Source organism: Entelurus aequoreus, linkage group LG03 (genome assembly GCF_033978785.1).
Source record: "Entelurus aequoreus isolate RoL-2023_Sb linkage group LG03, RoL_Eaeq_v1.1, whole genome shotgun sequence".
Lineage (NCBI taxonomy): Eukaryota > Metazoa > Chordata > Actinopteri > Syngnathiformes > Syngnathidae > Entelurus > Entelurus aequoreus.
The window spans coordinates 86549480-86575341 of NC_084733.1; the positions used below are offsets into that span (position 1 = coordinate 86549480).

Here is a 25862-nt window from a genome sequence, read left to right on the forward strand (position 1 = left end):
TCAGCCCATCTTAGATGAGCTCGGGCCCAGCAAAGCCGGCGGCGTTTCTGGGTGTTGTTGATAAATGGCTTTCGCTTTTTGCATAGTACAGTTTTAACTTGCACTTACAGATGTAGCGACCAACTGTAATTACTGACAGTGGTTTTCTGAAGTGTTCCTGAGCCCATGTGGTGATATTCTTTACACACTGATATCGCTTTTTGATGCAGTACCGCCTGAGGGATCTAAGGTCCGTAATATCATCGCTTACGTGCAGTGATTTCTCCAGATTCTCAGAACCTTTTGATGATATTACGGAGCGTAGATGGTGAAATCCCTAAATTCCTTGCAAGAGCTGGTTGAGAAATGTTGTTCTTAAACAATTTGCTCACGCATTTGTTGACAAAGTGGTGACCCTCGCCCCGTCCTTGTTTGTGAACGACTGAGCATTTCACGGAAGCTGCTTTTACACCCAATCATGGCACCCACCTGTTCCCAATTAGCCCGTTCACCCGTGGGATGTTCCAAATAAGTGTCTTGATGAGCATTCCTCAACTTTCTCAGTCTTTTTTGCCACTTGTGCCAGCTTTTTTGCAAAATGTTGCAGGCACCAAACATAAAATATCTTGTCTTTGCAGTCTATTCAGTTGAATATAAGTTGAAAAGCAATTGCATTGTATTCTGTTTTTATTTACCATTTACACAACGTGCCAACTTTACTGGTTTTGTAATGAAATCGAGTTCGACACCCCTGGCCTAGATGATCTAGTGTCAAGCCAAAAAAAAAGTGTTTTGGGGTAATTGCGTCATTGCATGAGAATATATTGACAAGGTATTTACGTACCTGGAAAGCCATCGGCGGCGTCTTTAATTTGAGGTGTCACTCGATGGACTTTTCTCGCCGTCACTCTTTCCGCCCCCTAATGGCCGTTTATAGGCATTGCTGGTATCACGCTAACAAAGAGTATTGGAGCTTTCTTGTTGTACTTGGGTCTTTCATCCCGCTTCTTCTTCCGCCCTTTCCCCAGTCGCTCCAACCTGAACGCCAAACTGGACGAGACGGTGGCGCTGAAACGCGACCAGGCGTACATCAGCCCCTCCATGGTCAGCCTGGCCGCCCCGGTGGTGACCTCGTCGGACGGCGACGGCTCGTCCAGCACCGCCTCGGCGTACTCTCAAAGCAACATTGTGCGAGTATCCGCCTTGTAGACGCGGGAAGGGAAGGAGGGTGGGAGGGGGCCTCGCCGAGCATGAACCCGCCGAAACGTGGAGGGATTTTTTTTCTTCTTTTTATCCCAAACGGTGAGCTCATCTGATGTCAAACTCTGCATGTTTTGTTTTTTTTTCAAGAGGGGACGGTGGAGGCCTCCTCCGGGGAGGGGGGATAGCGACCAGCACATCTTGTTCCATGAGGAAAGCACAGCGAGCGGAAGTGTTGGGAGGGAATCATCGTTGCCTAAACATACTGAGAAACACTTTATTTTTCAAGATAGTCGTCAAAGTCGGAAAGGAGCGCTTCTTGTTTGTTTTTTTGTCCTGGACGATGACCAAGCACACACCTTCATTCCCCACGGACGCCATTGTTGTTGTGAATATTCCGTCCGGTCCGCTTCTGCATTCGATTATTTTAGATTTTTTTTTTTTTTTTTTTTTTTTTTTTTTTTTCCCTCCCCCCGCCGTACTCTTGTAAATGGGACAACTCCACGTTCATCCCGGAGCGGGAAAGAACGGACGTGAAACGTCGGCTCGTTTTGACGAATACGTGACGCATCGTGACATTCTGTTTGTGAAATGTGCAAGTAAAAGTGAAAGTCCGAATGAAAGAAAAAAAAAAAAAAAAAAAAAAAAAAAAAAAAGGTTACATGTTTGACATGTATGGAAGACATTCCGGTGGAACCTCCAAAGTCAAACGGTGTTGGCCGCTAGGAACTTTCAAAACGGGGTCCCCATCAAGTCATAAAAATGGGGTCCCACTTTTTTGAAAACAAATGATAAATGTATGCATTATCCTGTTATACACTATATTGCCAAAAGTATTTGGCCACCTGCCTTGACTCACATATGAACTTGAAGTGCCATCCCATTCCTAACCCATAGGGTTCGATATGACGTCGGTCCACATTTTTGCAGCTATTACAGCTTCAACTCGTCTGGGAAGGCTGTCCACAAGGTTGCGGAGTGTGTTTATAAGGAATTTTCCACCGTTCTTCCAATAGCGCATTGGTGAGGTCACACATTCATGTTGGTGGAGAAGGCCTGGCTCTCAGTCTCCGTTCTAATTCATCCAGAAGGTGTTCTATCAGGTTCAGGTCAGGACTCTGTGCAGGCCAGTCAAGTTCATCCACACCAGACTGTCATCCATGTCTTTATGGACCTTGCTTTGTCCAAAAATGTTTTTGGTATCCTGGAGCATTCAAAGTTCCTTTCACTGGAACTAAAGGGGCCGAGCCCAACTCCTGGAAAAACAACCCCACACCATAATTCCTCCTCCACCAAATTTCACACTCGGTACAATGCAGTCCGAAATGTACCGTTCTCCTGGCAACCTCCGAACCCAGACTCGTCTTTCTTTCTTAGGAGTATTTAGGAGCGAGGAAATTTCACGACTGGATGTGTTGCACAGGTGGCATCCTGTGACAGTTCCACGCTGGAAGTCACTGATAACGGCCCATTCTTTCACAAATGTTTGTAGAAACAGTCTCCATGCCTAAGTGATTAGGACACCTGATTCTCATCATGTGGATGGGTGGCCAAATACTTTTGGCAATATAGTGTATCTCAAATTCTGTATTGTGTTTTGGAAAAAGGTTTTCATAAACGTTACTTAATTCATTAAAAATATATATATTTTATGTATATGTAAAGTTATTCAGTTATAAACATTCATTCACTTTCTTCTTTCCTTCATGGAGCTAAACTTTACCGCTGCCGGTAGTTTTTTTCTATATTTTCATTTAATGAGTTGTAGGTATATTTGTTTCAGTACAAAAGTGTAAAAAAGTGTTTGGAATGATGATAATGGTGTGCCAGGGCACGACTTCTCTGGCAGATTGATGAACCCTCTCGGTTTGATAATCGGCAGAAGATCACAGTCGGCTCGTCCCCCGCAAACCTCCTTAGCTATAAACTTTACATCCTATGGAGGGTATCAATGATGGTCTTCTGGACAGTTGTCAAGTCTTCCCCATATTCATCCTAACTGAGACAATTGAAGCAATTTAATGACAACCCGATTTTAGTAGACGAGTATAGTGCGACACTCTCTTTCAAACATTCATGCCCAGTCAATTTCTTCGCGGTATTCTCATTTTTCCAAATCCCGTTTTTGGGGGTTTTTGTGAGCTGGAGGCCCGAATTATGTACCGTATTTTCCGGACCATAGGGAAAATCCGGATTATAAGGCGCACTGCCGATGAATGGTCTATTTTTGATCTTCTTTCATATATAAGGCGCACCGGATTATAAGGCGCATTAAAGGAGTCATATTATTATGATTTTGTTCTAAATGTAAAAGACTTCCTTGTGGTCTACATAACATGTAATGGTGGTTCTTTGGTCAAAATGTTGCATAGATGATGTCTTACAGATCATCTTCAAGCCGCTTTCTGACGTTTTGTGGGCGGGTCTTATTTACGTGGCTCACCTTCGACAGCGTCTCCTCCCCCGTCATCTTTGTTGTAGCGGTGTAGCGTGCAAGGACGGGAGGGGAAGAAGTCGTCAAAAAGATGGCGCTAACTGTTTTAATGACATTCAGACTTTACTTCAATCAATAACGGAGTCAGCATCTCCTCAACCGGAAAACAACAACGCCCCGTGAAAAAAACGTCCGACCGGAACTCTCTAATAACTAAAGTTCCTTGGGTGAATAATGTAAACTCACTACACCGGTATGTTTTAGCGCTTTCATGGCGAGTTTACTGACGGATATAAGTAAGAACTTTACACTACTTTATATTAGAAATGATAACATTGGAGGATGAATGTCTCATAACAAGAAATAGAGAAAAAGAAGAAGCTTATCGACTACAAAGGCGGAGGCGTGCAATTTTTCAGGATTTATGCAGATCCCAAATACAGATCAGCAGGTACCAGAAGGTAAGAAAAGTTGCTTTTGCATAATATTGTGCAAAAAAAACGCCAGATAATATGTCTTACCTTATACACACACCATAATAATACTCCTATGTTGAAGCACATCAAGCGGTGCGGCTTCATAGCTTACCAAAGTCGTACTAAAACATGTTTGATAGATTTTTGTTCTATATTTTCAATGGAACACATAAAACGTTGGTGTTGTTTACTTGAGTCATATTGCCATAACATTGCAGTCTACACGTATCTTTTATGTGTGACTGCCATCTACTGGTCACACTTATCATTACACCATGTACCAAATAAAATTGCTCCGAGGTCGGTAAGCACAACCAGAATTATTCCGTACATTGCAGTCTACACGTATCTCCTATATGTGACTGCCATCTACTGGTCACACTTATCATGACACCATGTACCAAATAAAATTGCGCCGAGGTCGGTAAGCACAACCAGAATTATTCCGTACATTAGGGCGTTAGAAGGCGCGCTGTCGCGTTTTGAGGAGAAAAATATATAAACCGGAAAATACAGTACAAATTAACAACTACACACTTGAAATGGTTTAAGTTGTGGGCCCTGACTCTATAATCTATGGACGTTTAACTTTTTTGAATGGAATTATGGAAATAAATACACTTTTCCATGATATTATCTTTTTTTTTTTTTTTAGGAAAGGGTTAGGGTTGGGGTTGGGGTTAGGATTAGAGTTAGGATTAGGATTAGGGTTATGGTTAGGCATAAAGAAAAATAGTTTGTTAGGGTTAGGGCTAGGGTTGGGGGTGTGGTTAGGATTAGGGTTAGGGTTAGGGTTGGTTAGGGTTGGGGTTAGGGTTAGTGTTGGGGTTAGGGTTAGGATTAGGATTAGGGTTATGGTTAGGCATAAAGAAAAATAGTTGGTTAGGGTTAGGGCTAGGGTTGGGGTGTGGTTAGGATTAGGGTTAGGGTTGGTTAGGGTTAGGGTTAGGGTTAGGGTTAGGGTTAGGGTTAGGGTTGGGGTTGGGGTTTGGGTTAGGGTTAGGATTAGGATTAGGGTTAGGCATAAAGAAAAATAATTGGTTAGGGTTAGGGTTAGGGTTGGGGATGTGGTTAGGATTAGGGTTAGCGTTAGGGTTAGGGTTGGTTAGGGTTAGGGTTAGGGTTAGTGTTGGGGTTAGGGTTAGGATTAGGATTAGGGTTATGGTTAGGCATAAAGAAAAATAGTTGGTTAGGGTTAGGGCTAGGGTTGGGGTGTGGTTAGGATTAGGGTTAGGGTTGGTTAGGGTTAGGGTTAGGGTTAGGGTTAGGGTTAGGGTTAGGGTTGGGGTTGGGGTTGGGGTTAGGGTTAGGATTAGGATTAGGGTTAGGCATAAAGAAAAATAATTGGTTAGGGTTAGGGTTAGGGTTGGGGATGTGGTTAGGATTAGGGTTAGCGTTAGGGTTAGGGTTAGGGTTACCCTGACCCTACACTATGAAAATTGTATGGAAAAAATGTATCAACCAAAGATTTGCCAAAATACGAACGCAGGTGGATCGCCGGCAAGGACAAGCCAAATATACCGGGCTAAACCTCGAAGGTTAAGGTGGTGTTTTCCATAAAAAGTTTTTTCCACAATGAAATTGTGCTTGAAGGCCACGCGGTGGTTGGACTTTGGAGGTTCCACTGCGGGTTCTAAGGTGGAATATTAGGTGATTGTTCTAAAGCAACCTTTGACTACTGCTATCTCGACCCCGGACACACTTCTAGAAGGCTAGATCTCACTGTGTAGAAGGCCACCTTTTGTACATTCTTTTCATACTGTAAATACACCCCACCCCCTCACCCCCCAAAGCTGACTGAGCGCATTCTGGAGTGGGATCCTCTCATTTCTAGATTTAGTTTGACAGTTTGTCGTCGGCCATTCTATTTCTGTCTGTTGACTGGTTGAAGTAAAGATTTGCATGCTGTCATTGCGGGAAAAAAGAAAAGAAATTCTGTTCTATTAAAGTTTGTCTCTGCTTCCTGTCGGCGACTTGTCTGTGTGAGGAGGTGTGTGTGTGTGTGTGTGTGTGTGTCTGTGTGTGTGTGTGTTCTTGCATTGCTACCCTTCTTGAGACATCAACAACCGGTGAACAAGTTAGGACATAAATCACGGAAAACCATGGCATCTAATAGAGAGCCAAATACTAGAGTCCGTGAACATTGCTCCAAAGTCAGGATTTTTTTTTTGTTGATTTAATGTGCATACAAAAGTAAACATTGACAGATGCAAAGGCAGCAATATATGATTTAAAAAAAAAGACGGCAGCTAAGGAAGTACTTCCCCCATTCAAACCCCGCGTCTGGCCAACATATGAAATAACAAGTGTGTGTAAGAAATTGAAATGCACCCCTTTGGCCAAAATTAATTTAAAAAATAAATAAATATGTATATAGAGACATACTGTAATAACTTGAAGTAAATGATGATTAAAAACCAATTACAAACAAAAAATTCAAAACAAAAAAATTGTACCTATAGCTTACCTTTTTTATATTTGCATAGTATGTATGTATTATTAATGTTGTAAATACAAATCTTTATATATCTAGAAAGGGTGGTCCTAAAGAGGGAGGCATTTTTTGGAGGTCTCAAGAAGGTAAGAAATACAAGAATGTGTGTGTGTGTGTGTGTGTGTGTGTGTGTGTGTGTGTGTGTGTGTTCTTGTATTTCTACCCTTCTTGAGACTTGAACAAGGAAAAGTAGCTTCCATATGAGGAGGTGTGAACAAGTGATGACATAAATCATGGTCCCAATAACATTGCATCTAATAGAGAATGTCTCATTTGCACCCCTGGTGGTGAAATCTATCAAAATGAGGGTGGTCCCAAAAAGGAGGGATTTTTCAAATTGACTGTGTGTCGCTTTTAAAAGTGCTCCCCCTCTGGTCAACATATGAAATAACAAGTGAGTGTAAGAAATTGAAATGCGCCACCTTTGGCCAAAATTAATTTAAAAAAATAAATAAATATTTATATAGAGACATACTGTAATAACTTGAAGTAAATGATGATTAAAAACCAATTACAAACAAAAAATTCAAAACAAAAAAATTGTACCTATAGCTTACCTTTTTTATATTTGCATAGTATGTATATATTATTAATGTTGTAAATACAAATCTTTATATATCTAGAAAGGGTGGTCCTAAAGAGGGAGGCATTTTTTGGAGGTCTCAAGAAGGTAAGAAATACAAGAATGTTTGTGTGTGTGTGTGTTCTTGTATTTCTACCCTTCTTGAGACTTGAACAAGGAAAAGTAGCTTCCATATGAGGAGGTGTGAACAAGTGATGACATAAATCATGGTCCCAATAACATTGCATCTAATAGAGAATGTCTCATTTGCACCCCCTGGTGGTGAAATCTATCAAAATGAGGGTGGTCCCAAAAAGGAGGGATTTTTCAAATTGACTGTGTGTCGCTTTTAAAAGTGCTCCCCCTCTGGTCAACATATGAAATAACAAGTGAGTGTAAGAAATTGAAATGCGCCCCCTTTTGGCCAAAATGTATTTTAAAAAAATAAATAAATATGTATATAGAGACATACTGTATAGCGTGAAGTAAATAATGAAGATTAAAAAAACAATTACAACCAAAAAATTAACTAAAAGCAGTTTTTTTCTCACAATGTGTCGACTTTTTTCTTATAAAATTGGGAACAATTTCTCATATTCTTTCTGTTTCTGTAATATTGCCATATTTTCTCGTAAAATTATTACTTTTTAATGCAAAACGGTGACGTTTGTCACATAAAATTCAGACAATGTTACCAATTTTTTTGGGGTTGTTCTTGTAAAATAGTGAAATCTTTTTGCTTTTGTCATAATTTTGCCAAGTCAAATTATTTTTGCTATTATAATATTGCCAAAATGTTAAAGTTTTCTTACAAAATGGGGACTTTTGTCGAGAAAAATTCCGACTCGTTTCATAAAATTGCCCACATTTTTCAAGTTTTCTTATAAAATTGTGACTTTTGTCGAGTAAAATTACGACACTTATCATAAAATTGCCAAAATTAAAAAATTGCGACTGTTATTGAGTAAAATTCCAACTTTTATCATAATATTGCAGAAATGTTCAGTTTTTCTTGTAAAATTCTGACTTGCGTTGAGTAAAACGACGACTTTTATTATAATACTGCCAAAATTCTACGTTTTTCTTGTGAAATTGTGACCTTTTTCTTGTGAAATTCCAACTTGTTTTTCACAACAAGCTTTTTTTAGGTTTGCATAGTATGTATATATTATTAATGTTGTAAATACACATCTTTATATATCTAGAAAGGGTGGTCCTAAAGAGGTAGGCATTTTTCGGAGGTCTCAAGAAGGTAAGAAAATCAAGAATGTGTGTGTGTGTGTGTGTTCTTGTATTTCTACCCTTCTTGAGACTTGAACAAGGAAAAGTAGCTTCCATATGAGGAGGTGTGAACAAGTGATGACATAAATCATGGTCCCAATAACATTGCATCTAATAGAGAATGTCTCATTTGCACCCTGGTGGTGAAATCTATCAAAATGAGGGAGGTCCCAAAAAGGAGGGATTTTTCAAATTGACTGTGTGTCGCTTTTAAAAGTGCTCCCCCTCTGGTCAACATATGAAATAACAAGTGCGTGTAAGAAATTGAAATGCGCCCCCTTTTGGCAAAAATTAATTTAAAATAAATAAATAAATATGTATATAGAGACATACTGTAATAACGTGAAGTAAATAATGAAGATTAAAAAAACAATTACAAACAAAAAATGAACTAAAAGCAGTCTTTTTCTCACAATGTGTCGACTTTTTTCTTATAAAATTGGGAACAATTTCTCATATTCTTTCTGTTTCTGTAATATTGCCATATTTTCTCGTAAAATTATGACTTTAATGTAAAACTATTACTTTTTAATGCAAAACGGTGACGTTTGTCATATAAAATTCAGACTTGTACCACAATATTGCCAATTTTTTTTGGGTTGTTCTTGTAAAATAGTGAAATCTTTTTGCTTTTGTCATAATTTTGCCAAGTCAAATTATTTTTACTATTATAATATTGCCAAAATGTTAAAGTTTTCTTACAAAATGGGGACTTTCGTCGAGAAAGATTCCGACTCGTTTCATAAAATTGCCCACATTTTTCAAGTTTTCTTATAAAATTGTGACTTTCGTCGAGTAAAATTACGACACCTATCATAAAATTGCCAAAATTAAAAAATTCCGACTGTTATTGATTAAAATTCCAACTTTTATCATAATATTGCAGAAATGTTCAGTTTTTCTTGTAAAATTCTGACTTGCGTTGAGTAAAACGACGACTTTTATTACAATACTGCCAAAATTCTACGTTTTTCTTGTGAAATTGTGACCTTTTTCTTGTGAAATTCCAACTCGTTTTTCACAACAAGCTTTTTTGATGTTTGCATAGTATGTATATATTATTAATGTTGTAAATACACATCTTTATATATCTAGAAAGGGTGGTCCTAAAGAGGTAGGCATTTTTCGGAGGTCTCAAGAAGGTCAGAAATACAAGATTGTGTATGCGTGTGTGTGTGTGTGCGTGTGTGTGTGTGTGTGTGCTGATGTAAAAGTCTGCAACAGTTTTTGCTTTTAAAGAAATCCAAGTCATGGAGTGAAAACATGAAAGGAGTGAGACGTCGGTGAGGTGGATGGTAGAATAAATACTGTCGCGAAACAACCTTTGTCTTTTTTGCTCCTTTGTTGTTCCTCAAACAGAAGTAGGTACTGGTGGTACTGGTACAGGACATGTTGGGACCTGAGCCTCCCAGCAGGTGGTCCTGCAGGAACTGTCCGTGGGGATGTAGGCTCATGCGGCGTTGCATTGTCATGTCCTCCTCCCACAATGCACTGCTCCCTTTGTGCGGAGGAGCGACACAGCAGCTTTTTTTTTTAGGAAATCTTATGAACCGGCCTCCCGCTGGCAGGGACCACGGGGCTAATTGGGCTCGTCTCGGAAGGACGGCCGGGACCAACACCGGGCATGGCGTTTGAACTTCATGAAAAAGACTGAAAATAAGCTCCTGGTTTTTTTAGCAGTTGAACATGCAACAAATAGGAAGAAAAGGCACCATTTGAAGATGTTTTGGTGTTTAAAGAATTGAAAAATGATCAACAGAGTTGACATAAATACATACCGCATTCATCCGAATGAATCACTATGTTATTTAGTCACTACAGTAATTACAATTTGTGTTCGCAGCCACAGGAACCACATGGGTGAGCCTACTCTATACAGTATTTACAACCTTACTAGTGTTCACTTCACAGCCACAGATGGTTCATCAATTTATTGACATTATTTACACATTACTTTGTCTGTTTCAGTCACTATGTTATTTAGTCACGACAGTAATTACATCCACAGGAACCACATGGGTTAGCCTACTCTATACAGTATTCACAACCATACTAGTGTTCACTTCACAGCCACAGATGGTTCATATACTTATTGACATTATTTACACATTACTTTGTCTATTTCAGTCACTATGTTACTTAGTCACTACCGTAATTACAACTTGTGTTCACATCCACAGGAACCACATGGGTTAGCCTACTCTATACAGTATTTACAACCTTACTAGTGTTCACTACACAGCCACAGATGGTTCCATCTTGTTATTTTTAAAGACGGATTTCCGACTGTAGACGGAAAAATCACATGCCTGCAACACGGCGCTTCAGCGGCAGACGAGGGAGGACCGGAGCGTGTTTTTGAGGCGCTCAAACTCGGCGCCAAACTGCGGGTTGACTGCGGCGTAGATGATGGGGTTGCTGAGCGAGGACACGCAGGCCACGGACACCGACAGGAGCTCCACTTCCCGCATGGCTGCACCCTGGACACGGAAGTGTTGCGCCTCGTTAGCGCAGGAGGAACGTTTTACCTTCATCATTTGCTGCTGGCTTCTATTAGGGAGCACAGCGTAAAGAAAGACCATTCCAAAGTAGGGGGGATTTTGCCTATCGTTCACAATCACTATGAGAGACAAGACGACAAATATATATATTTTTTATGCATTTTAAATATTAAATAAATGCGAACAAAGTCCACTTACAATGGAGCCTGTAGAGCCCCTAAAAAAACATCCAAACACCTTCATTAGTGTTTTATATACATATATATGTAATGTAGTAACATTCATAATAACATGTAATGTATACATGATGTAAGTATATATGTAATGTAGAAACATTCATAATAAAATGTAATGTATACATGATGTGAGTATATATGTAATGTAGTAACATTTATAATGACATGTAATATATACATGATGTACGTTTATATGTAATGTAGTAACATTCATAAAAACATGTAATATATACATGATGTAAGTGTATATGTAATGTAGTAACATTCATAATAACATGTAATATATACATGATGTAAGTATATATGTAATGTAGTAACACTCATAATAACGTGTTATATATACATGATGTAAGTATATATGTAATGTAGTAACATTCATAATACATGTAATATACACATGATGTAAGTATACATGTAATGTAGTAACATTCATAATAACATGTAATATATACATGATGTAAGTATATATGTAATTTAGTAACATTCATAATAACATGTAATATATACATGATGTAAGTATATATGTAATGTAGTAACATTCATAATAACATGTAATATATACATGATGTAAGTATATATGTAATGTAGTAACATTCATAATAACATGTAATATATACATGATGTAAGTATATATGTAATGTAGTAACATTCATAATAACGTGTAATATATTCATGATGTAAGTATATATGTAATGTAGTAACATTCATCATAACATGTAATATATACATGATGTAAGTATATATGTAATGTAGTAACATTCATAATAACATGTAATATATACATGATGTAAGTATATATGTAATGTAGTAACATTCATAATAACGTGTAATATATACATGATGTAAGTATATATGTAATGTAGTAACATTCATAATAACGTGTAATATATACATGATGTAAGTATATATGTAATGTAGTAACATTCATAATAACGTGTAATATATACATGATGTAAGTATATATGTAATGTAGTAACATTCATAATAACATGTAATATATACATGATGTAAGTATATATGTAATGTAGTAACATTCATAATAACGTGTTATATATACATGATGTAAGTATATATGTCATGTAGTAACATTCATAATAATATGTAATATATACATGATGTAAATATACATGTAATGTAGTAACATTCATAATAACATTTAATATATACATGATGTAAGTATATATGTAATGTAGTAACATTTATAATAACATGTAATATATACATGATGTAAGTATATATGTAATGTAGTAACATTCATAATAACATGTAATATATACATGATGTAAGTATATATGTAATGTAGTAACATTCATAATAACATTTAATATATACATGATGTAAGTATATAAGTAATGTAGTAACATTCATAATAACATGTAATATATACGTACATGATGTAAGTATATATGTAATGTAGTAACATTTATAATAACATGTAATATATACATGATGTAAGTATATATGTAATGTAGTAACATTCATGATAACATGTAATATATACATGATGTAAGTATATATGTAATGTAGTAACATTCATAATAACATGTAATATATACATGATGTAAGTATATATGTAATGTAGTAACATTCATAATAACATGTAATATATACATGATGTAAGTATATATGTAATGTAGTAACATTCATAATAACGTGTAATATATACATGATGTAAGTATATATGTAATGTAGTAACATTCATAATAACGTGTAATATATACATGATGTAAGTATATATGTAATGTAGTAACATTCATAATAACGTGTAATATATACATGATGTAAGTATATATGTAATGTAGTAACATTCATAATAACATGTAATATATACATGATGTAAGTATATATGTAATGTAGTAACATTCATAATAACGTGTTATATATACATGATGTAAGTATATATGTCATGTAGTAACATTCATAATAATATGTAATATATACATGATGTAAATATACATGTAATGTAGTAACATTCATAATAACATTTAATATATACATGATGTAAGTATATATGTAATGTAGTAACATTTATAATAACATGTAATATATACATGATGTAAGTATATATGTAATGTAGTAACATTCATAATAACATGTAATATATACATGATGTAAGTATATATGTAATGTAGTAACATTCATAATAACATTTAATATATACATGATGTAAGTATATAAGTAATGTAGTAACATTCATAATAACATGTAATATATACGTACATGATGTAAGTATATATGTAATGTAGTAACATTTATAATAACATGTAATATATACATGATGTAAGTATATATGTAATGTAGTAACATTCATGATAACATGTAATATACACATGATGTAAGTATATATGTAATGTAGTAACATTCATAATAACATGTAATATATACATGATGTAAGTATATATGTAATGTCGTAACATTCATAATAACATTTAATATATACATGATGTAAGTATATATGTAATGTAGTAACATTCATAATAACGTGTAATATATACATGATGTAAGTATATATGTAATGTAGTAACATTCATAATAACATGTAATATATACATGATGTAAGTATATATGTAATGTAGTAACATTCATAATAACATGTAATATATACATGATGTAAGTATATATGTAATTTAGTAACATTCATAATAACATGTAATATATACATGATGTAAGTATATATGTAATGTAGTAACATTTATAATAACATGTAATATATACATGATGTAAGTATATATGTAATGTAGTAACATTTATAATAACGTGTAATATATTCATGATGTAAGTATATATGTAATGTAGTAACATTCATAATAACATGTAATATATACATGATGTAAGTTTATATGTAATGTAGTAACATTCATAATAATGTGTAATATATACATGATGTAAGTATATATGTAATGTAGTAACATTCATAATAACGTGTAATATATTCATGATGTAAGTATATATGTAATGTAGTAACATTCATAATAACGTGTAATATATTCATGATGTAAGTATATATGTAATGTAGTAACATTCATCATAACATGTAATATATACATGATGTAAGTATATATGTAATGTAGTAACATTCATAATAACATGTAATATATACATGATGTAAGTATATATGTAATGTAGTAACATTCATAATAACGTGTAATATATTCATGATGTAAGTATATATGTAATGTAGTAACATTCATCATAACATGTAATATATACATGATGTAAGTATATATGTAATGTAGTAACATTCATAATAACATGTAATATATACATGATGTAAGTATATATGTAATGTAGTAACATTCATAATAACGTGTAATATATACATGATGTAAGTATATATGTAATGTAGTAACATTCATAATAACGTGTAATATATACATGATGTAAGTATATATGTAATGTAGTAACATTCATAATAACGTGTAATATATACATGATGTAAGTATATATGTAATGTAGTAACATTCATAATAACATGTAATATATACATGATGTAAGTATATATGTAATGTAGTAACATTCATAATAACGTGTTATATATACATGATGTAAGTATATATGTCATGTAGTAACATTCATAATAATATGTAATATATACATGATGTAAATATACATGTAATGTAGTAACATTCATAATAACATTTAATATATACATGATGTAAGTATATATGTAATGTAGTAACATTTATAATAACATGTAATATATACATGATGTAAGTATATATGTAATGTAGTAACATTCATAATAACATGTAATATATACATGATGTAAGTATATATGTAATGTAGTAACATTCATAATAACATTTAATATATACATGATGTAAGTATATAAGTAATGTAGTAACATTCATAATAACATGTAATATATACGTACATGATGTAAGTATATATGTAATGTAGTAACATTTATAATAACATGTAATATATACATGATGTAAGTATATATGTAATGTAGTAACATTCATGATAACATGTAATATACACATGATGTAAGTATATATGTAATGTAGTAACATTCATAATAACATGTAATATATACATGATGTAAGTATATATGTAATGTCGTAACATTCATAATAACATTTAATATATACATGATGTAAGTATATATGTAATGTAGTAACATTCATAATAACGTGTAATATATACATGATGTAAGTATATATGTAATGTAGTAACATTCATAATAACATGTAATATATACATGATGTAAGTATATATGTAATGTAGTAACATTCATAATAACATGTAATATATACATGATGTAAGTATATATGTAATTTAGTAACATTCATAATAACATGTAATATATACATGATGTAAGTATATATGTAATGTAGTAACATTTATAATAACATGTAATATATACATGATGTAAGTATATATGTAATGTAGTAACATTTATAATAACGTGTAATATATTCATGATGTAAGTATATATGTAATGTAGTAACATTCATAATAACATGTAATATATACATGATGTAAGTTTATATGTAATGTAGTAACATTCATAATAATGTGTAATATATACATGATGTAAGTATATATGTAATGTAGTAACATTCATAATAACGTGTAATATATTCATGATGTAAGTATATATGTAATGTAGTAACATTCATAATAACGTGTAATATATTCATGATGTAAGTATATATGTAATGTAGTAACATTCATCATAACATGTAATATATACATGATGTAAGTATATATGTAATGTAGTAACATTCATAATAACATGTAATATATACATGATGTAAGTATATATGTAATGTAGTAACATTCATAATAACGTGTAATATATACATGATGTAAGTATATATGTAATGTAGTAACATTCATAATAACGTGTAATATATACATGATGTAAGTATATATGTAATGTAGTAACATTCATAATAACATGTAATATATACATGATGTAAGTATATATGTAATGTAGTAACATTCATAATAACGTGTAATATATACATGATGTAAGTATATATGTAATGTAGTAACATTCATAATAACGTGTAATATATACATGATGTAAGTATATATGTAATGTAGTAACATTCATAATAACATTTAATATATACATGATGTAAGTATATATGTAATGTAGTAACATTTATAATAACATGTAATATATACATGATGTAAGTATATATGTAATGTAGTAACATTCATAATAACATGTAATATATACATGATGAAAGTATATATGTAATGTAGTAACATTCATAATAACATTTAATATTTGCGTATTTTGATCATTTTAAACATATGTGGCACATTCATTTCATCACTGATTATTACTCACTGCAGACTTCATGAGAGACAACAAACATATACAACATCACTTACTGTACAATGTCTGCTGTCACTGGGATGCCGACTTTGCGGGTGTTCATATATTCCCATTTAGATGAAGAATGACTCGTAATCCTCGCAAAGAAACCGAGTCGACAAGTGCTTTTTGTGTCATTCTCGCCAGTTCCAGGTCCTAGATTGGTGTCCCAACTTGTCAGATTATATTCTCAGCCATCTACTGTCCAGGTGAGATGCATGATGTATGATCTACAATACATTTACAGGGAGCAGGGAAGCGAGGAAGCAGCAGACCACTCGATGATGTAATCATAGGCACACAGGAAGTGATCACGGCGCCGCTATAAATAGTCTGTCTGCGTTAGCACTTATAATAACAATATCACTAATACTCAAGTCACCAAATGTAAACGGAGTATTGTTGGCGGTTTATGAATGGTTATTTATCGGGTTTTATGGACGGAATAGTGGACCTCTTATTGGCTCAGCTGTAAGCAGACTTTTATTTACGTTTATTTAATATTTAGAAGGCATGGAAAATAATGATGTCATAATGATTGTGAAAGATAGGCAACATTCCAAACAAACTGCAGTTCCCCTTGAAGTAGAAGGAATGGTCTTCATGTTAATTGTATCTCTGTGGCTACAACAGGTGTGACGGGCGGTAAGATAGATGGATGGATGGTAAGATAGATGGATGGACGGACAGAATAGATGGATGGTAAGATAGATGGATGGATGGTAAGATAGATGGATGGACGGACAGAATAGATGGATGGTAAGATAGATGGATGGACAGACAGAATAGATGGATGGTAAGATAGATGGATGAATGGTAAGATGGATGGATGGACAGATAGGATAATAGATGGATGGATGGATTGACGGACAGGAGAATAGATGGATGGATGGATGGGAAGATATATGAATGGATGATAAGAAAGATGGATGGACAGACAGGAGAAAAATGGATGGATGTATGGACAGGAAGATAGATGGATGGACAAGAGGATGGATGATGATAAAATAGATGGATGGATGGATGGTAAGATAGATGGATGGACGGACAGAATAGATGGATGGTAAGATAGATGGATGGACAGACAGAATAGATGGATGGTAAGATAGATGGATGGACAGACAGAATAGATGGATGGTAAGATAGATGGATGGACGGACAGAATAGATGGATGGTAAGATAGATGGGTGGACAGACAGAATAGATGGATGGTAAGATAGATGGATGGACGGACAAATAGATGGATGGCAAGATAGATGGATGAATGGTAAGATGGATGGATGGACAGATAGGATAATAGATGGATGGATGGATTGACGGACAGGAGAATAGATGGATGGATGGGAAGATATATGGATGGATGATAAGATAGATGGATGGACAGACAGGAGAATAGATGGATGGATGTATGGACAGGAAGATAGATGGATGGACAAGAGGATGGATGATGGTAAAATAGATGGATGGATGGTAAGATAGATGGATGGACGGACAGGAGAATAGGTGGATGGATGGATGGTAAGATGGATGGATGGATGGATGGATGGATGGATGGACAGGAGGATAGATTGTAAGATAGATGGATGGATGGATGGTAAGATAAATGGATGGATGGGCAGAATAGATGGATGTAAGATAGATGGATGGATGGACAGAGGAATAGATGGATGGATGGATGGATGGATGGATGGATGGATGGATGGATTGTAAGATGGATGGATGGACAGGAGGATAGATGGATGGATGGTAAGATAGATGGATGGGCATACAGGGAAATAGATGGATGGATGGATGGATGGATGGATGGATGGATGGATGGATACATTGTAAGATGGATGGATGGTAAGATCGATGGATGGATGATAGTAAGATAAATGGATGGGAAGATAGAGGGATGATGGTAAGATAGATAGATGGACGACAGGAGAATAGATGGATGGATGTGGGAAAGAAGGACAGTGGGATGGACAAGAGGATAAATGGATGGATGGACAGAAAGATAGATGGATGGATGGATGGATGATGGATGGTAAGATGGATGGATGGATAGGAAGATAGATGGATGGATGGATTGTAAGATGGATGAATGTACAGGAGGATAGATGGATGGATGGTAAGATAGATGGATGGGCGTACAGGAAAATAGATGGATGGATGGATGGACAAGAGGACAGATGGATGGATGGATGGATGGATGGATGGATGGATGGATGGATGGACAGAAAGATAGATGGATGGATGATGGTTGGTAAGATAGATGGATGGATGGATGGATGATGGATGGTAAGATAGATGGATGGATGGTAAGATAGATGGATGGATTGTAAGATGGATGGATGTACAGCATAATAGATGGATGGATGGTAAAAGAAATGGATGGGAAGATGGATGATGGATGGATTGTAAGATGGATGGATGGTAAGATAGATTGATGGACGGACAGGAAAATAGATGAATGGATGGATGATAGTAAGATAAATAGATGGGAAGATAGATGATGGATGGATTTTAAGATGGATGGGTGGTAAGATAGATGGATGGACCACAGGATAATAGATGGATGGATGGATGTGGGAAAGAAGGACAGTGGGATGGACAAGACGATAGATGGATGGACAAGAGGATAGATGAATGGATGACAGAAAGACAGATAGATGGATGATGGATGGTAAGATAGATGGATGGATGGATAGGCAGGAGAATAGATGTATGGATGGACAGGAAGGTAGATGAATGGATGGATGGTAAGATGGACGGATGGACAGGAGGATAGATGGATGGATTGTAAGATAGATGGATGGATTGTAAGATGGATGGATGGATAGGACGATATATGGATGGATGGGTGGATGGATGGACAAGAGAATAGATGGATGGATGGACAGGAAGGTAGATGGATGGATGGATTGTAAGATGGATGGATGGACAGGACGATAGATGGATGGATGGGCATACAGGAAAATAGATGGATGGATGGATGGATGGATGGATGGATGGATGGATGGATGGATGGATGGATGGAGGCGAGTCATTCAGACATGCTGTGTTTCCCCTTCCTCTACATGTACAGACGCGTGTGGAAATCACACATGAATACCTTAAGAGAAAGCGATTGCAGCTATTTGGGATACAACACTTCTCAGACGGCAAGAGAACTTAACTTTCCAATGTCCGGGTCAGCTGTGATTCTACTTACCGAAAAACTTTGTCCATTTGTCGAAGGAGAGACTACGAGACCGTATCAGTTATTGTCGGCCATGTATGTTGCGGACTCAACGTCTAGGTCCAGAGTATATAAAGTCACCAAAAAGGAATGGCCAATGAAGGTGAAGGCAAAAGAGTGAGGAGTGTCCTGACCAGATATCTAGATCCCTAGATTGATTGATGTAAAATGTTCTGTATCACATTGTTTACGTGTCTAATAAAGATTGTATTAATTTATGACGTATCGGGTGTGATTCACTACAATAGGGCCCCACAGCACACTGGATTCCAGTTCATTGAAATACCACAACACTGGATATTGTTCAGATAAGTTAGATCTAAGAACTTGCACACAAAGCAACACTGGAGGTGACTATTGCGCCGGCGGGCGGAGGGGGGCATTGTGTGTGAGTGGACAAGGATAAGGTTAGCTGGGATTTACCCTGCATAACCTTAAAAGGGACCTGAGCATGCGCGGTGTTTGCTTGGTGGTGAGAAAGAATTTGCCATCGATCCCACGTGGGTGCTCGGCATTGTCTTTGGGTGCGCGGGCCCCCGAAGCACCCACGTGGCTCGGCGCCTATGGATGGACAGAAGGATGATGGGCTGATGAGGAACAGACGAATGGAAGGACAGGCTGGTGAATAGAAGGATGGATGACGGATGGATGATGTCTGTGTAGATTGGTGACAAAGATTACAGCTGGGTGATGGAAGGATGGCTGTATGAAAGAGTGGAAGAAAACAAGAGCGTGTTGCACACACACACACACACACTTGAGTGTGTACCTTAGTGTTGTGGTGAAGAAGAAAGTTGATGACGATGGTGACGATCAAGGGCAGCCAGAAGAAGAGGAAGGTGACGATGATGTAACCTGCTCGTTTGGCCATCTTGCTTTCCTTCTTCCTGCTTTTCCTCTCCTTGGCGGCCTTCGGCGGCATGATGCAAACCGCCCCTTCTATTGTGGCCGTTTCTGGACCGTCGTCCGAGACCAAGGCCCGCTCCCCTGGAACCGCAGAGTCGCCAGCTTCTGACGGAGGATCGTTGCGGGGGAGCGGCGAGGTGCAGACGCGAAGGCTCGTTGCTTTCACTTTCACTTCACAAGGTGTTCCATCAGCTGTCACACCCGACCCCGGTTGCTTCTCAGCGCCACAATTGCCCGGCGGCTTATCGGGCTTTGTGATTGAGCTCTTAACGCCGACCGCCAAGGCGCCATCAGAAGGTTCAACAAGGCTGAGCTTTAAACGCTCAGCTTTAAGAGATTTACGAGCTAGCAGATCCACAGAAGGATGAGGTTCTGCTCTCATCTCCAAGACTTTTAACCTTAACTCGTTTCCCACACCGATTGAAAGACGCCTCGACTCGTTGTGGTGGATTTTCTCCTCGTTCTTCGGAACAGGCAAGACTCCTTTGTCAAATATTTTACGATTGTGTTCCCTCAGCAGGGCGAAGATGCGAGCGTAGAACCCGATGATGACGCCAAAGCAAGCGACCCACAGAGGGAACAAGATGAAAGTCCCAAAGGTGTCGTTAGAAGAGGCTTCACCGTGTGGCGATCCTTTGCACCTCACCTGTACGGGCGAGTCCTTGGCAAACATCAAGCAAACGGCGGCCACCAGCAGGGCCAGAGTCCACGTGAGCGGGATCAGAACCAAGACCCGCTTCTTTCTCTCTGCGCTTTTAAAAGGTCGAGCGACGGCCTGGTACCGCTCGGCGCTGATGCAAGCCAGGGTCAGGAGTTGGACGCAGCAGCAGAAGGAGAAGGACGCCGACTGGGCGGCGCAGATCGCCGGGCGGGCGCCGCCTCGCCGGTGCGCCAGCAGCACGACGGCCAAGAGCACGGGGCAATCGGACGCGCATCGGAAAATGTCGACGGCCGCCAGGTTGACCAGCAGGGCGTTGTTCCACGTGCGGAGGGACTTCTGGTTGCACACGGCCAGGACGACGAAGACGTTGGCCGCCGTGCCCGCGACGGACGTGGCGGACAGGATCAAGCAGTTTGCCACCAGAAAGACTATCTTGATGTCGTCCTCGCCAATGGTGAGGTTCTTATCAGTCCATTGAGGGGCGGTCATGTCCAGATTCCAAGCTTCGACGCGTTGACAACATGAACAGGAAGGACCAATAAACCAAAGCAAAGGGAAGATGCTCACCTGCTGCTTGGACCTTAACGCTGAAGTACACGCCTCGTTTTTTCCATTATCACCCAACAGCCTCACTCGGCCTCATGGGACCACCAACCCCTCCCCTCCCTGTCCACATTCATTATGTTTTACAGATCAGCTCAGGGAAAAAGTGGCAAATTGAAAAGCAGCTGCGTCACTCTTAATTCTTGCATCCGGCTGGCCAGCATGAGGGTAATAGTCACACATTTTACTTTTTAGTGGGCTCATCAGATTGTTTTTGTCATTTGGACCAATTTACCCCATTTTTGATTCACTATACTCTTAAAATGGCGTGTGCCTTTTGAGCAGCTCATTAACTATTCACACATAAATATTAGCTTCCAATGCTTATTAATATCCATGCTTAGCATTACATCCTTTTGTATGATGATGCTTATTCAAACATCAGTAGAAGCATTTAAGTCCCATCTTAAAACTCATTTGTATACTCTAGCCTTTAAATAGACCCCCCTTTTTAGACCAGTTGATCTGCCGTTTCTTTTCTTTTCTCCTCTGCTCCCCTCTCCCTTGTGGAGGGGGAGTTGCACAGGTCCATGGATGAAGTGCTGGCTGTCCAGAGTCGGGACCCGGGGTGGACCGCTCGCCTGTGCATCGGTTGGGGACATCTCTGCACTGCTGACCCGTCTCCGCTCGAGATGGTCTCCTGCTGGCCCCACTATGGACTGGACTCTCACTATTATGTTAGATCCACTATGGACTGGACTCACACTATTATGTTAGATCCACTATGGACTGGACTCTCACACTATTATGTTAGATCCACTATGGACTGGACTCTCACACTATTATGTTAGATCCACTATGGACTGGACTCTCACTATTATGTTAGATCCACTATGGACTGGACTCTCACACTATTATGTTAGATCCACTATGGACTGGACCCTCACACTATTATGTTAGATCCACTATGGACTGGACTCTCACACTATTATGTTAGATCCACTATGGACTGGACTCTCACACTATTATGTTAGATCCACTATGGACTGGACTCTCACACTATTATGTTAGATCCACTATGGACTGGACTCTCACACTATTATGTTAGATCCACTATGGACTGGACTCTCACACTATTATGTTAGATCCACCATGGACTGGACTCTCACTATTATGTTAGATCCGCTATGGACTGGACTCTCACTATTATGTTAGATCCACTATGGACTGGACTCCCACTATTATGTTAGATCCACTATGGACTGGACTCTCACTATTATGTTAGATCCACTATGGACTGGACTCTCTCACTATTATGTTAGATCCACTATGGACTGGACTCTCTCACTATTATGTTAGATCCACTATGGACTGGACTCTCACTATTATGTTAGATCCACTATGGACTGGACTCTCACTATTATGTTGGATCCACTATGGACTGGACTCTCACTATTATGTTAGATCTACTATGGACTGGACTCTCACTATTATGTTAGATCCACTATGGACTGGACTCTCACACTGTTAGATCCACTATGGACTGGACTCTCTCACTATTATGTTAGATCCACTATGGACTGGACTCTCACTATTATGTTAGATCCACTATGGACTGGACTCTCACTGTTATGTTAGATCCACTATGGACTGGACTCTCACACTATTATGTTAGATCCACTATGGACTGGACTCTCACTATTATGTTAGATCCACTATGGACTGGACTCACACTGTTATGTTAGATCCACTATGGACTGGACTCTCACTATTATGTTAGATCCACTATGGACTGGACTCTCACTATTATGTTAGATCCACTATGGACTGGACTCTCACTATTATGTTGGATCTACTATGGACTGGACTCTCACACTATTATGTTAGATCCACTATGGACTGGACTCTCACTATTATGTTAGATCCACTATGGACTGGACTCTCACTATTATGTTAGATCTACTATGGACTGGACTCTCACACTGTTAGATCCACTATGGACTGGACTCTCACTATTATGTTGGATCTACTATGGACTGGACTCTCACACTGTTATGTTAGATCCACTATGGACTGGACTCTCACTATTATGTTAGATCCACTATGGACTGGACTCTCACTATTATGTTGGATCTACTATGGACTGGACTCTCACACTGTTATGTTAGATCCACTATGGACTGGACTCTCACTATTATGTTAGATCCACTATGGACTGGACTCTCACTATTATGTTAGATCCACTATGGACTGGACTCTCACTATTATGTTGGATCCACTATGGACTGGACTCTCACTATTATGTTAGATCTACTATGGACTGGACTCTCACTATTATGTTAGATCCACTATGGACTGGACTCTCACACTGTTAGATCCACTATGGACTGGACTCTCTCACTATTATGTTAGATCCACTATGGACTGGACTCTCACTATTATGTTAGATCCACTATGGACTGGACTCACACTATTATATCCACTATGGACTGGACTCTCACACTATTATGTTAGATCCACTATGGACTGGACTCTCACTATTATGTTAGATCCACTATGGACTGGACTCTCACTATTATGTTAGATCCACTATGGACTGGACTCTCACTATTATATCCACTATGGACTGGACTTTCACAATATTATGTTAGATCCACTATGGACTGGACTCTCACACTATTATGTTAGATCCACTATGGACTGGACTCTCACTATTATGTTAGATCCACTATGGACTGGACTCTCACAATATTATCTTAGATCTACTATGGACTGGACTCTCACTATTATGTTAGATCCACTATGGACTGGACTCTCACTATTATGTTAGATCCACTATGGACTGGACTCCCACTATTATGTTAGATCCACTATGGACTGGACTCTCACTATTACGTTAGATCCACTATGGACTGGACTCTCACACTATTATGTTAGATCCACTATGGACTGGACTCTCACACTATTATGTTAGATCCACTATGGACTGGACTCTCACAATATTATGTTAGATCCACTATGGACTGGACTCTCACACTATTATGTTAGATCCACTATGGACTGGACTCTCACACTATTATGTTAGATCCACTATGGACTGTACTCTCACTATTATGTTAGATCCACTATGGACTGGACTCTCACACTATTATGTTAGATCCACTATGGACTGGACTCTCACACTATTATGTTAGAGCCACTATGGACTGGACTCTCACACTATTATGTTAGAGCCACTATGGACTGGACTCTCACACTATTATGTTAGATCCACTATGGACTGGACTCTCACTATTATGTTAGATCCACTATGGACTGGACTCTCACTATTATGTTAGATCCACTATGGACTGGACTCTCACAATATTATGTCAGACCCACTAGACCCCCTCCCTAGGGTCACCCACATCTGCGGTCCTCTCCAAGGTTTCTCATAGTCATTCTCATTGACGTCCCACTGGGTTGTGAGTTTTTCCTTGCCCTTACGTGGAAGTCGTCGTGACTTGTGCAGCCCTTTGAGACACTCGTGATTCAGGGCTACATAAATAAACATTGATTGATGCATTAATGCTTCATATAAGATGAAAGTGGAATGCATGGAGCATCGCTGAACTTCATGACCTGCTGGTTTTTTGCCGAAGTGTGAACAACAAGTCCTGTTCTATTCCATCAAAGAGAATATCAAAGCTGGAGAGGAAAGAACACGACTGCTCTATTATCTAAAAGAGCATATCAAAGTACAAACGGAAAGAACACATATATGGCCCCTCCCCCAGGGGACTTCCTCTCGTACCAACTTTAAAAAGAGAATGAAAGTTAAAGTTAAAGTACCAATGATTGTCACACACACACACTAGGTGTGGCGAAATTATTTATCTGCATTTGACCCATCACCCTTGATCACCCCCTGGGAGGTGAGGGGAGCAGTGGGCAGCAGCCTTGGCCACGCCCGGGAATCATTTTTGGTGATTTTAACCCCCAATTCCAACCCTTGATGCTGAGTGCCAAGCAGGGACGTAAAGGGTTCCATT

At 37.8% G+C, this 25862-nt stretch overlaps 2 protein-coding genes across 3 annotated transcripts in view; one reads left to right on the top strand and one right to left on the bottom strand.

The window, feature by feature from the left end:
* The window catches only part of LOC133647026 (potassium voltage-gated channel subfamily D member 2-like), a 177272-nt gene extending 175676 nt beyond the window's left edge, over positions 1–1596 (top strand). For both annotated transcript variants that reach the window (XM_062043068.1, XM_062043069.1), the window contains one exon: positions 1008–1596. In XM_062043068.1, the coding sequence (XP_061899052.1) occupies positions 1008–1188 (181 nt within the window). In that variant the 3' untranslated portion in view covers positions 1189–1596. The remainder of the gene's footprint in view (positions 1–1007) is intronic.
* A 9154-nt stretch (positions 1597–10750) lies between these two features.
* LOC133645974 (uncharacterized) lies at positions 10751–21777 on the bottom strand. The gene is made up of 2 exons (XM_062040897.1): positions 20479–21777; positions 10751–10906 (listed from the first exon to the last, which is right to left on the bottom strand). The coding sequence occupies exons 1-2, from the start codon at positions 21775–21777 to the stop codon at positions 10751–10753; spliced, it is 1455 nt and encodes a 484-aa protein (XP_061896881.1).
* Positions 21778–25862: the final 4085 nt, after the last annotated feature.

Bases quoted from the DNA above. Each gene is read 5' to 3' on its own strand.
- LOC133645974 (XM_062040897.1), bottom strand. From the start codon at position 21,777: ATGACCGCCCCTCAATGGACTGATAAGAACCTCACCATTGGCGAGGAC. The intron at 10,907-20,478 runs GTGTGTGTGTGT...TTCCGTGTCCAG, and splicing joins ACACTAAGGTACACACTCAA to GGTGCAGCCATGCGGGAAGT.